At 32.3% G+C, this 16,506-nt stretch overlaps 4 protein-coding genes across 4 annotated transcripts; 3 read left to right on the forward strand and 1 right to left on the reverse strand.

Moving 5' to 3' along the window:
* Positions 1–271: 271 nt before the first annotated feature.
* HELRODRAFT_76525 (hypothetical protein) lies at positions 272–493 on the forward strand (the record flags this gene model as incomplete). The annotated part of the gene is made up of 1 exon (XM_009016298.1): positions 272–493. A coding segment is annotated over one exon (222 nt), but the record flags the coding sequence as incomplete, so codon positions are not given.
* Positions 494–3,990: 3,497 nt separating this feature from the next.
* HELRODRAFT_76581 (hypothetical protein) lies at positions 3,991–5,568 on the forward strand (the record flags this gene model as incomplete). Its single annotated transcript, XM_009016299.1, has 4 exons — positions 3,991–4,270; positions 4,572–4,703; positions 5,114–5,176; positions 5,456–5,568. The coding sequence occupies 4 exons, from the start codon at positions 3,991–3,993 to the stop codon at positions 5,566–5,568; spliced, it is 588 nt and encodes a 195-aa protein (XP_009014547.1).
* Positions 5,569–9,871: 4,303 nt separating this feature from the next.
* On the forward strand, positions 9,872–14,517 carry HELRODRAFT_191080 (hypothetical protein). The gene is made up of 12 exons (XM_009016300.1): positions 9,872–9,951; positions 10,315–10,472; positions 10,646–10,808; positions 11,125–11,202; positions 11,626–11,855; positions 12,151–12,228; positions 12,361–12,413; positions 12,654–12,743; positions 12,840–12,909; positions 13,248–13,371; positions 13,560–13,668; positions 13,871–14,517. Exons 2-12 carry the CDS (start codon positions 10,344–10,346, stop codon positions 14,346–14,348), a joined length of 1,602 nt encoding a protein of 533 aa, XP_009014548.1. The 5' UTR covers positions 9,872–9,951; positions 10,315–10,343; the 3' UTR covers positions 14,349–14,517.
* Positions 14,518–14,532: 15 nt separating this feature from the next.
* Positions 14,533–16,447, reverse strand: HELRODRAFT_170481 (hypothetical protein; the record flags this gene model as incomplete). The annotated part of the gene is made up of 5 exons (XM_009016301.1): positions 14,533–14,985; positions 15,197–15,376; positions 15,509–15,714; positions 15,788–16,034; positions 16,100–16,447. 5 exons carry the CDS (start codon positions 16,445–16,447, stop codon positions 14,533–14,535), a joined length of 1,434 nt encoding a protein of 477 aa, XP_009014549.1.
* Between the last annotated feature and the right edge of the window lie 59 nt (positions 16,448–16,506).

Below are 16,506 nucleotides of genomic sequence, written 5' to 3' on the forward strand. Positions count from 1 at the left end.
ATACGACCAAATAAATCACATAAACTCTGGACCAAATGTGATGACATATGAAAATCTCATAAACAACAATGACATTAACAGCAATTATAACAGCATAAACAATTCTTCAGTTCTAGCCGAATATAACAACCTATACAACTACAGCAACAACATCAACGCCAATTATGAAAACATGGCGAACGGGACCAATCCAGTTAGTAACGACAATCACATCCCAAACAGTAATAACAACGAGCCGTTTAATAACCACCCGACGACCGCACCCAGTTTCATGAACGACAGCGTTAACAACAACAACAGCAGCAGCAGCAACTTAGGTAGAACCAACTTCACTAACAAACAACTGACGGAATTAGAGAAGGAGTTTCACTTCAACAAATACCTAACTAGAGCCCGACGTATTGAGATAGCCTCGACATTGGGACTCAACGAAACTCAAGTTAAAATTTGGTTCCAAAACCGGCGTATGAAACACAAAAAGAGATTGAAAGAAAGCAACAACATAATAAACGTTCACAGTATCAACAACGTTAATAGCGCGTCTAACAGGGTAGCTGCTAACGATAGCAACAACAACAACAACATCGTACAAAACCTCAGTAACGGCAAAAACACTGACTACGAAAAGGAAGACAAAAATAAATCACTAACGGCTTGTCTCAATGACACAAGTTTCAGTAGTAGCTGCAACAGTCGCAGCTTCAACGACGACAACACCAGTGATAGTTGCAAAAGCTCCAACAATAAGAGCAATAATAATGATGATTCTCATGAAATTGGTGAATGCAACAGTTGCAGCAACATTAACAATGACGGTGATAACTTCGGTAGCAGCGCTTCTCTCAGCGGCAGCAACAAAAGCAATACATTTTTCTCTGACTCACAACATATTGTGCAACAAAATCAACACCAACAACAGATTTCATCACAAAATTTTCAGATACAACTACCAACGCAACAACAACTCAACATAAGTACAATGGCGCATGCACTCAATACAACTACAAACAGAACAACTACAGTGGTGTCGAACGATCACGTGGGTAACGACTTCCGGCAAGTTCAAGACAACTTCCGGTCAAAATACAGCTGTTTCCGTCTTTCTGATGACGTCATCTCAACGTCTATGAAATCTAAAATTTTAAAAGCAGCAGCATCTGAGGATCGATGTGCTAACGACACTGTCTCATGTTATCCATTTCGCCACGTAGAATTCACACTGAGCTAACTCTAAGGCAGCTCAAATCGAAGAAGTCTCATGTTTCTACATAACATAATTTTTGTTTGCGCGCTGACTGAGTTCAATTGCACGATAATCTGATGCTTAGCTTCGGCGAATATGTGAATGGATGCGCGGGTATATTGTGTAGAAAAAGGCTGCAATTCAGTTACTTAATTATCAGAGTGCAACTAAAATTTTTGATGGGGGGGGCCTAGAGTCCCTGTACTATTCATGCGATGTGAACAAACATTTACTTGGTTTATTGTTGGTTAACCATTCATTAGCAGTTAAATACTTTTATAGTATACATATACTATACATAAATAACTGAAATACGTTTGAATTGTAACGGTATTGTACAGCCATTTTCTCATAGTAAATAAAAACAAAATGTCAAACACACATCATATACTACTGCCGTTGATTTGTTGTCTTGTTGTTGTTGCTTATGAATTTTCCTGTAAAAACCATAAAAACCGAGAACAGATAAATTACGTCATATCACGTGAACAAAACTTTGAAAAATCAAAGATTAAAGATGGTGAAATTAATTCATTATTTATTTACAACAATTTCATCGTGTTGAACTCGTAAAAATATTTTTAATCTTTTGTTTTTTCATTTTTGTAGAAGAAAAAAATTAATTATTCAACGAGCGTAACATTTCAAGTGTTCCTGGATCAAGTGTCTTCTGGTTTAAGTAAACAAGCATAAGAAACTCGGACAATTATTGTATTTAGTGTGACCTGAAAACGATAATACAACTTTTACGATGTTTCTGTCACAAAATTTGTACACAAAAACTAGTTGAATTCGATAAATCAATGATATTTTATACAACAGAACTTTTACAATGGTTTATTGCTCTTGGTATAATTATGATTCGTTGTGATATATATTATATATATATATCCATGTTTGGTGTGATTATTAGTTTGACTTTGTACGGTCGTCAACAAACGAGCGATAATTTAACGATACTTTTATTTTATTTGTTTTAGAGAGTTTTGTTTTAGAGTTTTCTCGGTTTTTCTTCGAATAAAATTTTCTCAAAAGTAAGATGGCTCAAGTTCCTGCCAGGAGAATGCTAGAAATGGAAGAAGAAATGAACAGGTTAGGAGGAAAACTTATTTTCCCTGTGTTCTAGACATTTTTTAAATTTCTGTGTAATTTGTGATAGCTTTGGGATGCTTATTAGATCAAAATTATTTTAAATTTAAATTTAATTATACTTATGCTCTATTACTATTTTCTACTACTATCAGCTAATGGGATTTTTACATTTGATGTATTTTAAAACACTAACTACTAACAACAGATGAAACATTTATTTAATATTCAAAAGAAGTTTAAGCTGTTTTTTATAGTACACTACATGTGGGTCAGCCAATTAGTCTGGCCCCACTGCATGTGTGTCAGCCATTTAATCTGATCCCGCTGTATGTTATTGAAACTCCAGGTTTGAGGAAGAAATCCTGAGTACAATGGATGATGGCAGTCATCGTTTTCAACAACCACCTCCATTGAACCATGGTCCACTGAATCACGCCCCTCCAATGGGTCACGCTCCTATTCATCAAGGTCAAGGTCCGATGAATCATGGTCCGCCTATGAACCAGGTCCAGATAAATCAGGGTTCAATGGTTCATCATCCTATAGGTATTAAATTAATTAGTTACAATATTACATTTTAAGTATTTAACTTGATTTACTTTGTAACTATTGTTAACTTTGATCTACTCGATTTACTAGTTTAATAACTAGATTTGTTTGTTTGTAACACAGTTCCTCCTCCACCACCACCGCCGTCATTGGGAGTGCAAGTTCGACCGTTCAACATGATCCCAAGTTTCATTCCTCCTCAGTTGAGGGCCCGACAAATGATGCTTCCTCCCCGTCCGCCACCAATGCTCCTCAGACCCATGCCTCCTGCTAGTTAGTATTCTTATCTGATAGATTATTAAATAACAACGTTGGACCAGTCATTTTAGACGTATTTTCAAATTTTTATTTTTTTTATCAAATTTTAATATTTTATTAAATATTTAATAATAACTATTGTTCTTTCCACAGTTCCAAATGGATTCCAGTCAGCCCAGGCTCCATCAATGATGAGCCGAGTACCTCCGCCTAACTCATTCAACTTCAGTTCATCGAACAAATCCGAAGAAACTCAGTACCATCCAAAGATTACAACACCCTCAGTTATATCTGCTACAAAAGTCGTATATTCTGCACCTCCAGTAAAAAATGTAACAGACAAAAAATCAACAGAAGCCACGAAACAAGCAGCAGCAGCCTCTAGTTCTTCTACTTCAGCTTCTTCAACTACATCGACAAATGTTAGTGTAGTTGCTGCAAGTGCTACAAATGGTGTCACTGTTAAAACAGAATCAGGTGTTAGTAAGAAAAAAGAAAATGATGATTTGATTGGTCCAAGTGCTAAGATGGCCAAGATGGAGTCTCTTGTTAAAGCTCCAATCAGCAATGTCAGTTTTTAAAACTTTAAAATTGTTTTAAATTTATGAACTTCTGTAGAGTTTTTATTTACATTTGTGATAATCATTTTTTCATGCTTTCTTAGTTGAGTTGATTACTTACTTTATTGCCAACTTTTTATATGAGGACTAATTTAAAAGTTTTTGAAAATTTTTCTGAAAAATTCATTAAAAAATTAATAAATTTTTCCTCTCCTACAGTCAAAAATAACAGTTAATCTTCAATCGAAAAACATTGATGGTACGAAAAAATCAGCAACAACACCAACGATGACATCATCTTCATCTTCTTCCTCAGCGTCTCGATCGACCACCAAAGCTTCAGCAGCAGCAACCACAGCATCGAATCTCTCATCTACCAAGCCAACCTCAGCAGCAGCAGCAAGCAGTCTGGCTTCAACTTCGTCATCGTCAGCAGCAAAACCATCAACATCAGCATCATCTGGTGGCTCCAAAGATAAGAAAGATAAGAAGGAGAAGAAGAGGAAATATGTCAGGATGGCAGCTGGAAATGTTTGGGAGGATGTCTCACTCAATGAATGGGATCCAGGTGAATTTTTTTTTGTTGATTTAAAATTTGTGAAATTTTTTTTCAAGTCAGAAATTTTTGAAATTTAAAAATTTGTTTATTAAATATTGACTGTATTGTTAAGCTCTGGGTTATATATTGAGGTTGTTTGTTGGCTAAAATACTTCTGTTTACAATAAGTTATTTACATGGTTTTTGTAAAATATTTCACTTATATTGGCATTAGTTGATTGTTGCCGGGGTACAGCATTACTATCTGCAGTTTTTAATCTAAATCTTTATATGAAAAACAAAAACGTGACACTTGCTTCCTACCTACCAGATGACTTCAGATTATTTTGTGGTGATCTCGGGAATGAGGTGACAGATGACGTTTTGAATCGGGTCTTCTCCAAATATCCTTCCTTTCAAAAAGCTCGAGTTATAAGGGACAAACGAACGAACAAAACCAAAGGTTTGTGGTGAATGGTTGTGTGTCTGTGAATTGTTTGTTTGCAAATGTTAATAAATCGTGTAAATTGTTCTTCGTGTTAAAGTGTGAACATTGTTTTTTGTTAGCCATCAGTATTGTTGTTCACTTTTCATTTCAGTTCCATTGTGTTTTTTTTTGTCCATAATTGTTTTATTCATTGTCCATAATTCCACACCCGGCTGATTCATATGTTCTATTGTTGTGAGATATTAAATCAGAAATCACAGACATGCAAGCTTCATTTAATTTCAGATAAAATACATATTGCCTAATGATAAATTTTCTCTTTTGTTTTAGAACAATGAATCATAACCAAACAAAATATGCTACCCACTACAATCACAACTTGATTATCAGGAAAATACACTTGTCTGTTTTTGTTCATTTAACAGGATTTGGATTTGCCAGTTTCAAAGATCCAACAGACTTTATGAAGGCGATCAGAGATCTCAATGGTAACAAAATGATAGTCTTTGCTGTTCTATTTGTTGTTTTTGCTGTTCTATTTGTTGTTTTTCTGTTATATTTGTTGTTTGTGCTGATATATTTGTTTTATATAGTGTGTTTTAGAGCTGTGTTCTTGCTCCTATCTTCTTCTAGTTTGTATTTTAACTAAGTGGATTGGCTAATTAAAAATATAATATCAAAATACGTTTTTTCATTTTACAATTATAAAATGAAAAACATTTATTATTCCAATTTTTCTTATGCCCCACTTCCCACCAACCAATCAGGCAAGTACGTTGGAAATCGTCCAATCAAATTGAAGAAGAGCTGCTGGCAGGATAGGCAATATGAGAACATGAAGAAAAGAGAGAGAGAGAAGAAAAGGCTTGGATTCAGATAGATGATGATGGGTGATGTCATATTATCGTGACGTCATTGCTGATGGGAACGTCATATTATTATAATTATGTCATCTCGCCATTCTTTCATACTATGATGGTTTTATGGTGTTGTCGTTTATCGATACAGTAATTGTAAATTCGAAAATTTTATTAGGTTACAAAAAAACAGTTGACTTTTTGGTTAATTTATAACATTTAAGCGAACATTAAAGTTTGATAGTTAAGTCAGTGATCAATGATTTATTATCGAATTAATCAACGTTTATTATCTGAAATGAGTGATTAAATTTTAATATTTCAGCTCTTCATTCTTATTCCATCTTTTTTTTCCTGGTTTTCCTCAGCTTGTTCTCACAATCACTTGGTCGCTAGACATTGGCAAGTCTATATATATATATATATGGAGAAAAAAAGTTCATATAATTTCACTCTATCATTATGATATAATGTTCTGATTATGGTTTATCCTGTACGTTTAGCTAATGAGATTAGGTGATGGAGACGATGTTCTTTATAAATTTACTGGTCTGATTGTCGAATGATATTATGACATGATAAATTAATATTTTGACAGCATCAAGCCAAGTTTTGTAAAGTAATTCGATGTAATGATAGATTATTAATGTAAAAAAAGACGTTTAAAGATATGAATTTAATTGTGTACAGCCTGACCTGACAGCCACTCGTATTATATTCGTATCCTGAAGTGCAGTTTGTCGTGCAGTCAACTTTTGCACAATCTAGTGTCATTCGTAGTTTATTAATTTTTATAATTAACTAACACAATTGAATGGAAAAATTCTCAAATTATTCTACTTGAATGGAAAAATTCTCAAATTATTCTACTTGAATGGAAAAATTCTCAAATTATTCTACCAATGTACTAACCACACTTCTTTGTCCACTTGCTGCATGTAAAATTCGCAGGACAGTTCTCATTCTATATGATAAATTTTGTGAAAGCCAGACTTAATTATTTGTATACTTTTTTGGCTTATTATTATCAATAAGAGTGGAATGGCTACCCCGGTGTTAACTAAATTTTTGGTTATGTCTTCCGGATTCAGACGGTCTTCATTCAAATTAACGTCTGATCCCGAATGATAAAAAATAGGATTAGAAAATATCGAGATCGCCATGCCTTTGTTATAAAACATACTAACTTGGCAAGTGCCTGAATTCACGCCACCTGGAAAATAGTGAAATATTTTCTAGAATACGTGAGTGCCAATTCATCATACACACACCATGTCAAAACCGTTTAATAAACAATATAATCAGTATTTTTTCAACCGCACCCCTACTGTGCGTTTAGGAGTTTGTTTGTTAGGAAGGATTAAATGGTGTTTGTTTGAGATTTAAATGAAATTTTTCATGAATGGAATTATAAAATAAATTCTAAGGACGTAAAATTATGATATTCTTAGTACATTCGACGCAAATGTTTTTACTTGATGGTTGAAGATTCGGCGTAGGTGGTTGCTGACATGAGCAATTTTGGCAGTTGTTTTCGTCCCACGCATATCCGTAGACGCAATCCAGATCACAAAGCAAGTCCGGACAATCTAAGCTTCGTAAAATCAGATTTATTTCACTTTATATTTAAATTTTTTTAATAATTTTTTAATATAATAATCGTAAATTGGCTGACGTATCTACCGTATTCATAATCATTGCATTGTATGACAGTGGAAAATAAAGAAACTGTAGATAATATAATGAAATAAATGTATGAGAACATTTTTAAAGGTTTAATATTGTATAATAAAACATATAAACGTTGGTTATCAAATATTTATAGGGTTTGATCATCAATATATATATATCCACTCGGGTGGATCCTATATATCCATTGGTGGATATATATATATATATATATATATATATATATATATATATATATATATATATATATATGTATATATATATCCATGGGTTTGATTGGGATATCCATGGTTATACCCTAACTATAAGATGTCTTTTCGTTGGCTAGAAATTCAATCATTAAAGAAATCAATGCTTGGTAATTAAATTTCGTTAATTAAAATGATAAATTGGATGTATGTTAAAAACCTTTCTGATGAGAGTTTGGTTGGTCGATATTTAATAAAATATGTGTCGATAATTCTTCAAAAATATAATTAAAACAATTCTAATTGTTCAATTATTCGTCCGTTATAAAGGTGATTGCCAAAAAATTCAGTTTCACTCATGGATATATATAGATATCCATGATTTCACTATTATACGTCTATGATTGTATCACTTCAATTCGATTTTGGGGAAAACATTGGACTGATTGATTGAGCGGTTGATTAATTGACTTATTTGTTGGTTGACTGGTTAATTGATAGTACAGTACCAAACAGTATCTTATTGAACAATGTAGCATCATAAAGTGAATAAAGATGTAGCATCATAAAGTGAATAAAGATACTTTTTTCAAAAAATTTAAAAATTTCAAATTTGATTTCATTGCGATATAGACGATGATGATTGTGACTGACTAATTAAAAAACATCAAATAAAACTTATAAAATAGGATGGGCAAATGACGTCATGTTAACAGTAGTTATTTTAATGCCTGTTAGGGAATTAGCAGGTATAAAGGTTTTATTCAATTCCTATCAAATAAATTTGACCAAATATCATACGCAGGCAAAACTAAATAAAGAAATAGATAGGAGATAGATATATGTAGATATATAGATATTTATTTATTCATTTATTTAGAAATATTTATATAGCGCAAATTAAATATATATATATATAATGTTATATTTACAATTCAAATTGTACAATTGTGTTATGGTGTAGTCTCAAATTATTTTGAATTCTCTCAGAAAAATTTAAACTTTTTACTATATACTAGTTACTTTTGTCAACAATTTACAAAATCTAAAAAAACTGATAAGGATAAAAAGAAATAGATTGCGAGATAGTTTAATTTTCGTGTTTTAATGATTGAATGGAATTACTTGGCAAATAAAACTTGTGTATATGTTCTATTTTAATTAAATTTTGAATAAAATATTTTTTAAACTCGCTCGCGTCATTTCTTTGAATTCGATATTTGGGATATTCGTATAAAAAGCGAGCAAAATTTTAATATTAATGAGCTTATAAATCTACGCATATTGGCTCAGCTTGGCTTGGCTCGGCTTAGAATTGGATGTTAAGCAAGGTGTCTCAAGCTATTTTGAATTCTCCCAAATTATTAAGTTTATATGTTTATAAAAAAGCAATGTAGCAGATTCAACCAGCCAACCAGAAAGTTTCGAAGGCGTTCGTTCGTTGACGTCAATTTAGTACAGTGTTATTAAGACTATAATAGTGTAGTACATATATTAAATAAGTTTTTTACTGATGTGAATGATTGAAATGATGAGAATGTATGGTTGAAACGAGTATAAATAGGAGCTGAGACAGCATGAAAAATCTGATCAGGCATTCTGCTTCGTTTGAGGCTTGAAGTGGTCTGCCTGATCTCACTTATTTTATTTATTTTTATTTATTTTATTATATAGAGTTATATAGATAGTTTTTTTTCGTTTTTTCATAATTCATTATTCTTCATTGGTTACTCATTGGTTCATTTATTCGGTTCATTCAGTTTGATTTATTGGTTAATCGGTTGGTTGGTTGGTTGATTGGTTGGTTGGTTGGTTGGTTGGTTAATTGGTTGGTTGGTTAATTGGTTGGTTGGTTAATTGGTTGGTTGGTTAATTGGTTGATTGGTTAATTGGTTGGTTGGTTAATTGGTTGGTTGGTTAATTGGTTGATTGGTTAATTGGTTGATTGGTTAATTGGTTGGTTGGTTGGTTAATTGGTTGGTTGGTTAATTGGTTGGTTGGTTGGTTAATCGGTTGGTTGGTTGGTCGGTTGGTTAATTGGTTGGTTGGTTAATTGGTTGGTTGGTTGGTTGTTTAATAAATGTTTGGATAGATGGGTGGTTAGTTGAACATTCGAATTTATTGGCTGTGTGTTTGGTTGATTTGACCACGTCCATACTCACAAGCATACATATATACATGTATAGTATATATAAATGTGTGTGCACATGTGTGTTATACAAAATGTATGTGTAAAGTTTATCTATCTTTGATACTTAACACAAGTGTTATTATAACCATATATATATATATATATATATATATATATATATAATAGTTATATTCCATATATATTATATTAAATATACATATTGTAACAACCTGAATTGACTTTTAGTTAAAAATCTAAAATGGTAGATTCACCTTTCAAAAACAAACAGCGTTTTCTCATGATGAGCTTGAAATAGAAAGCGAATGATGGTACATTAAGATTAGAAGTTTGTTTTGCATATTTCCGAAAATTTTCAGTGTTTCCTAGACATCATAATCGTAAGTCAATAGTTTTTTTTTTGGTTTCTAGTATTTAATTTACCCATTCTGATATCAGTCTGTACTGTTGTACAGTACAGTGTACTTTGAACTGGTACTCTCTTACTTTGCTTTTCTTCATTAACTACTAACTCTAACTCTAAATTTATAACTTAATTTAGCTTTACTCTACTCACTGTTTGTGTGTTTGTTAATGTTAATTTTTAATTTAGTATTAAACTATTAACAAACTTTTAACAGCTAGTTTGTTACTAACTTCTCAAACTAACCTGTCTAACATTTTTTAACTGACAAACTGCTAACTCTCTTAGCATCTTTCTTAGCCATTTTCATTTTTGTTATTCATTTTGATCAACAATTCAGAAGAATCGACTACCTACCCATCAAACAAAATGACATCATCATCTAAACTGGCATTTTATTTTACTTGCGGAAGAGGAACTGAAGTTTTTGTATGTGCCGAACTGAGAAAATCATTCATTGATTATTATACCAGCAATATAACCAATGACATCACAAAGGTAGGACGATTAAAATGTTATGATATGAAATTATTGTGATATATATATATATATATATATTGTCTTACCATAATTATAATAATTTAATATATAATTGTATATTTACATCAACTATATTTACATTTAACTTTAAATTGAATAATTGATTAATTAAATAATTTTGATTGAATTAGGATATAAATTATGAGGGTGGAAAGGTTTTCGTCTCGATCAACGCCACCACAGATAAAAAATTTCATTTGTACAGACTGCTAACCGGCATGAAATTCCCTGAAAGATTGTTCAGACTGATCGTGAATGTGCCGATCGACAAAAGAATTCACTCATATAAGCACGGTGTGTGTTAATTATTATTAATCACAAAAATTATTGAAAATAATAGTAATAATTATTATTATCATCATATTATAATACTAAAGATACTAAAGGCAATAATTAATAATAAAAATAATAATAACTGGCTTATATTGTTAGGGTTATAATGGTAGAACAAACCAATAAACTAAACATTAATATATGTGTATATATATATATATATATATATATATATATATATATATATATATATATATATATATATAATATATTGTTTTTTCATTAATATTTTTGATTATTCATAAATAATTTTTTTCACAAATTACATATCCTCCAGCTGTTTGGTTTTTAAAATCAAGCTTAGAAAAAATAACCGTGAGTGACTGGACAGATACATTGTTAACTTCTACAACTAGTTAGTTATTAGGTCATTTATTCTTTTTATAATAATAATTTTAATAATAATATTAATATTAATTTTTATTATTATTAGTAGTAGTAGTGGAGGTGGTAGTAAAAATAGTAGATGTGGTAGTAGAAGTAGTAGTAGTTGTCGTCGAAGTGATTGTCGTAGTAGGAGTAGTATCTTTATTATTTTCAGTTTTTTTCAATCATTTTTTGTTTAAAACTTCAAAATTAATAAATAAACTACATGCCTTATTGTGTTCTAAATGAGTAAGCGATACAATTTTCTGAACGTTATATCGCAACATCATGATTGCATTGATGTAGTTTTGTATAACTTTCTGTTAGTATAACTTTCTGTTAGTATAACTTACTGGAAAAGTTACATCATTAATGTGATTCAATGTAATGTAATTGGTTAATTTCACCAAAGATGGAAAGAATAGCGACAATGGCGTTGACAATGATGGCGATGATGATGATGAAAATGACAATGATGATGATGAAGTTAAAAATGATGATGAAGATGATGAAAAGGAGGAGTGCACCAAAGACGACGATGATGAATGTGAGTTAATCATTAAAAAGAGAAAAGTTTCAGGCAAATCTTTCAGGGTTTCAGCTAAATGTTCTGGCAGCATTAGTAAACTGTTTGATACTAATGTGAGAAGTTTTCTGGCCTTTTTAAATAATAGTTATTATTATTATTATTATATAATAGTTATTATTATTATCATTAAATTATAATTATTAAATAATAATATTGATATTTATTTATTTATAACGTGATAACAAAAATAAATTATATTATTTGTGATGATGATGACGATCGTGATAATGATGATGACAATGATGATGACGACGACTATGACGACGACGACGATGATGATGTATCAATCAGTGATATTACGTAATAGAGTGTTACGAAATAAGCCTCTCTGGAAATTATATTTTGAAGAAACTCTCAAGCATATGTGGGTGCAAGATTGTTGAGTTGACTGGCTGGCAGGTCGAATTAAGGAAACCAGATGTTGAGGTCTGTTAATTTGTTCGTTCGTTCATTCGTTTGTTCGTTCGCTCGCTTGCTCGTTCGTTTGTTCTTGGTTTGTTTAATTAATTATTTAATTAGCTAATTTATTCATGTAATTTTTTCATTATATTCATTCAGATTTCTTTACAATTGAATGACAAGCGTTTTATTGTCGGGACACCAGTGCTAAAGTAATTAAGAATATTTTTTTCCATAACTTTGAAAAGTTTAGCAAAAATGTAAAAATATGTAAAAAGGCATATAGAAAGAAATATTTATGCAATATAAAACATGTAAGCACACAGGCACATACACGCACGCATGCACACACACTAATACACACAACCGATAATAAAATTTTTATCATCTACACGTTACAATTCATATTTTAACTCCAAATTTTGAAATTTTTTTCAAATTTTCAATTCAAGTTCGCTATTATCGAAAAGAAGATATTTGAAACACATAGGCCTTAGAAGCACGATTGCATCCATTATAGCATCTCTATGCTCATTGAAGGTAAACATTACCTTGTAGAATTACATATAATTTATTATGCGTATTTTAAAATTACTTGGAAATGGTTCAATTTCCATTCCAAATAACAACCATCAGGCGGGTATGGTTGTGGCAGACGTCATGTGTGGTTACGGCACGATTCTCGTTGAAGCTGCCATGCTCTGCCCAGTAAGTACGCTACGCACCACCCGTGTTATTTTTATCTTATTTGGTATCTTTTTCACCTGGACGTTTCGCTTATTCAAACAAATAGCTAAGACCGTAAGATACCAAATAAGATTTAAAAAATTTCACGGTTGCCATTCCTTGAGTTGTGCAATTGTACATGTGGTTCTCTTTTTTTGTTATGTTTCAATCAATCAATCAATCAATCATCCAATCAATTTGTTTTTTTTAAAACCTTCATGTATGTATATTTATGCGTTTATTTTTATCATTTATTTTAATGTGAATGAATTAGTTAATTATATTATTAATTATTAACCGTAACTATTTTATTTTGAAAGGGTCTCATTCTGGTTGGATTCGATATTGATGGTGAAGCTTGTAACAAAATGAGGGATAATATAAAAGAGAGCCAACGTTTCAAGAACTGCTGTTCTATTGATGTTCACCAATGTGATGTTAGATGTATGTGCTTCTGTATCTGTGTGTTCGTATGTGTGTGTGTGTTTGTGTGTGTGTGTGTGTGTGATTTTAATTACACTTGCGTCTATTTTATTGAAATATTGTCTCCAGAAAAACATAACTCATTCATGTTTTAACTTCTAGTGTGATTTTTAAACTTAAAAAGGTATCTTTTTTTATAAAATTACAAGACATTCCTTTAAAGAATGGATCAGTGGATAGGGTTGTGTGTGATCTACCATTTGGCTTGAAGCATGACAGAACATGTAGCGTTGAGGATATTCTGATCTCTGTACACAAGTATTTCCATGTTTTAGAGACATCTTTCCATAGCTTAGCTCTGCTTGAATAAAATAAGATGGCCGTTGTAAATAACGTAGAAGATTCTAGTTTTTTTTCCATATTTTATAAATTTTCTTACATTGAATTCGTTTGTTTTGTGACATGTTTCTCAAACTAATTACATTCCTTTTACACTTTCGTTACTCTATTTACTCTTCAGAATTCTAAAGGTAGGCGGTCGGTGTGTGTTACTTTGTGGCGCCAACATGTCCAACAAGTTCTCCAAAGTAGTCCATGATATTTTTCAATGTGTCTTAGACGGGAAAAATGAAAAATCTCCAACGAAAGAGAAAGCTGTTGATTATGTAATGAAGTTATGCTGGGATAGCACTACACACGTTCCTAATTCAAACCTTGATGCGACTGCTGCGGAAATTGATTCTCTTTATTCTGGGCCAGATATCGTTGATGTGGCTTATAAAGATGCTACTGCAGCTTCATCACCTGACGCTAATGTCGTAGCCACAGCGACTACTGTTCATCATTCAGATGTCGATGTTTTCGTTAGTCATCGTAACTTACGTGACGATAAGTTATTGTTTCCTCACTACAAATCTAAATGGTCGAATGAATTGTTTCATTATGTCAAACTCGGTGAAACTCATGCATACATTTGCGTTTTTACAAAAATTTGTTAACGTTCGCTCGCGTTTTTATTCTATTTAAAGTGTCCTTATATAAGTTTGACGAAAACATCTTACCAGTTCTAAAAACTGGTCGACCATTTGAAATAAATTTATTTGAAAATACCCAATTCAATGAAATGAGAGATGAAATAACTAAACGACAATGAAAAACCTTTGAAAAGCTTGACTAAAATATTTACGTCGCTAAAGTTGTTGATGTATTGATATTTTTAGCGGGTGTTGGTGCTCTGGTAGTAAAGGTTTTTGAATCTTTGAAGCTTCCTCTGCTTATTTCTTCCGCTTTTTGAAGAACTTCTTTAGATTTGGACTCATCCGATTTACTTTTATTTATTATTAACCGTTTATGAGCTTTCTCCCTCAACTTCGCGATGAATTGAGCTTGCTTCCTTGATTTCCTTCTTTCCATCTCATTTATTAATCTTTTGCCCATGTTCATTGGACACCAGCCTTCCAACATTGCTACCGTAATACCAAACAATGCGAGTGAGCTCGCAATGGTCAGCAGCACCAACGAGTATGTGAGTGTTACCGAGTATTTTGGGTAGGACTGATGAGTTCGGCAGTCTTCGGCCTGGATGGAGCCTTTCTTTGTTCCTGTCCCTTGGCTTGAGTCGCACGGCATACAAGACTGTTTAGTGTTTTTTCGTTTTAATTTATTTCATTTTGAATAATTAATGTAAATAATGAATAGTAATAAATCAATATCCATCGAAAGAGTACTAGGAATATAAGAATTGATAATAAAACGAAATTTGCTGTTTATGGACATATTTTATGGTGGAAAGCATCTCTGGTTTTGTTTTAAAGTTGAAAGTTTTAAATTTTAAAAATTTTCAAACCTTTGAGCCGTAGAATGATTGGTAGGTATCGACAGGACATTTGTTGCAATAATTTATTAATCCATTTTCAGAGAATGTTCCCGGACTACATGGCAGGCAGATGGAACCTCTGTTGCGACAGTTTTTCCGCAATCTAAATCCTCTGGGGCACACGTGGAAGTACTGCCGCATCGTTAATAACTTTGTCGGATGGAAAGATACTATAAATGGAAATTTGGATAAAAATTCATACGCTCGGTGGGCAAAACTGGAAAAAAATTATAACTTTTTGTAAATAAGCAGCCATGAATGTTATGCTATTAAAACATTTACTTGCTTTATCATTTGCTCCAGATTTGAATTTATATGCAGTGAAAAATAATTTTTCATGCACTCTTCAGAGCATCTTGGTGATTTAAATTTGGGGTGAGGTAGTTTCCTAACGGTTATCTCCAGGAAGACTTCCGGTTCATTGTTCTCAATCATGGTGTGCAGCGTAACTCTTCTGCAGGCGACATCGTGCACATTGAACTGACACACTGACAGAGACACAAACCACATTTTTTTTATTATATTATATTTTATTTGAAGAAACATTTGAAGTACTCCAACCTGGTTGAGCGGCATCAAGTCGTTCTCTGAAGCCACACAGAAGCCCCTGCATTTCATTCAAAGATGCCTCAACGAGTCGTTTATGTTTGGTACACGAACCATTCAAACGAAAAACTAGTGGGAATTCCATTCCAAACATTGGCAACTCATAAACTGTCAGCCTAACAGTCGACGTTTTAAGTTTTTTAGACTTCAGAATTATTGTGCACGTGTACGTACCGGTGTCTATTGATTTGGCGTCAAGTATCTTTACAATTTTTTACAAATAATATTTTAGTTTAAGTAAAGATTTATAAAATATTGTTATCTCACCAGCAATCTGTATCTCTTATCTATTTGAAATCTTCTCGGCTCTAACGGTCCCGGAAGTTTGTGCCCAGTTTCGGATTTCCAAAATCCTTCGATAATTTGGGACTGCAAATTGTTCTCCACCTCACGCGATATCCATTCGGGAACGCAGTGAAGCCAAACATTTTCTTCTTGCCTGGCACAAACAGTTCTCTTCGCTTCCAACACACTAAAGTTGAATGCGGCAAGTTCCACTTTATCTTTCTCCTTTTCTGGAATGTTCTTTCCCGAAACATTGTCGTTTTGGCAGCTGACAAGGCACACAGCTATTATACTGAGTAAACCTAATAGAGTATGTCTCACATTTATCATCGTATTATTGCATATATGTGGCATATAGATAATAATCAATGTTTATTAAACAATTTTAT

The sequence above is a fragment of the Helobdella robusta genome (genome assembly GCF_000326865.2).
Source record: "Helobdella robusta unplaced genomic scaffold HELROscaffold_18, whole genome shotgun sequence".
Taxonomy (NCBI): domain Eukaryota; kingdom Metazoa; phylum Annelida; class Clitellata; order Rhynchobdellida; family Glossiphoniidae; genus Helobdella; species Helobdella robusta.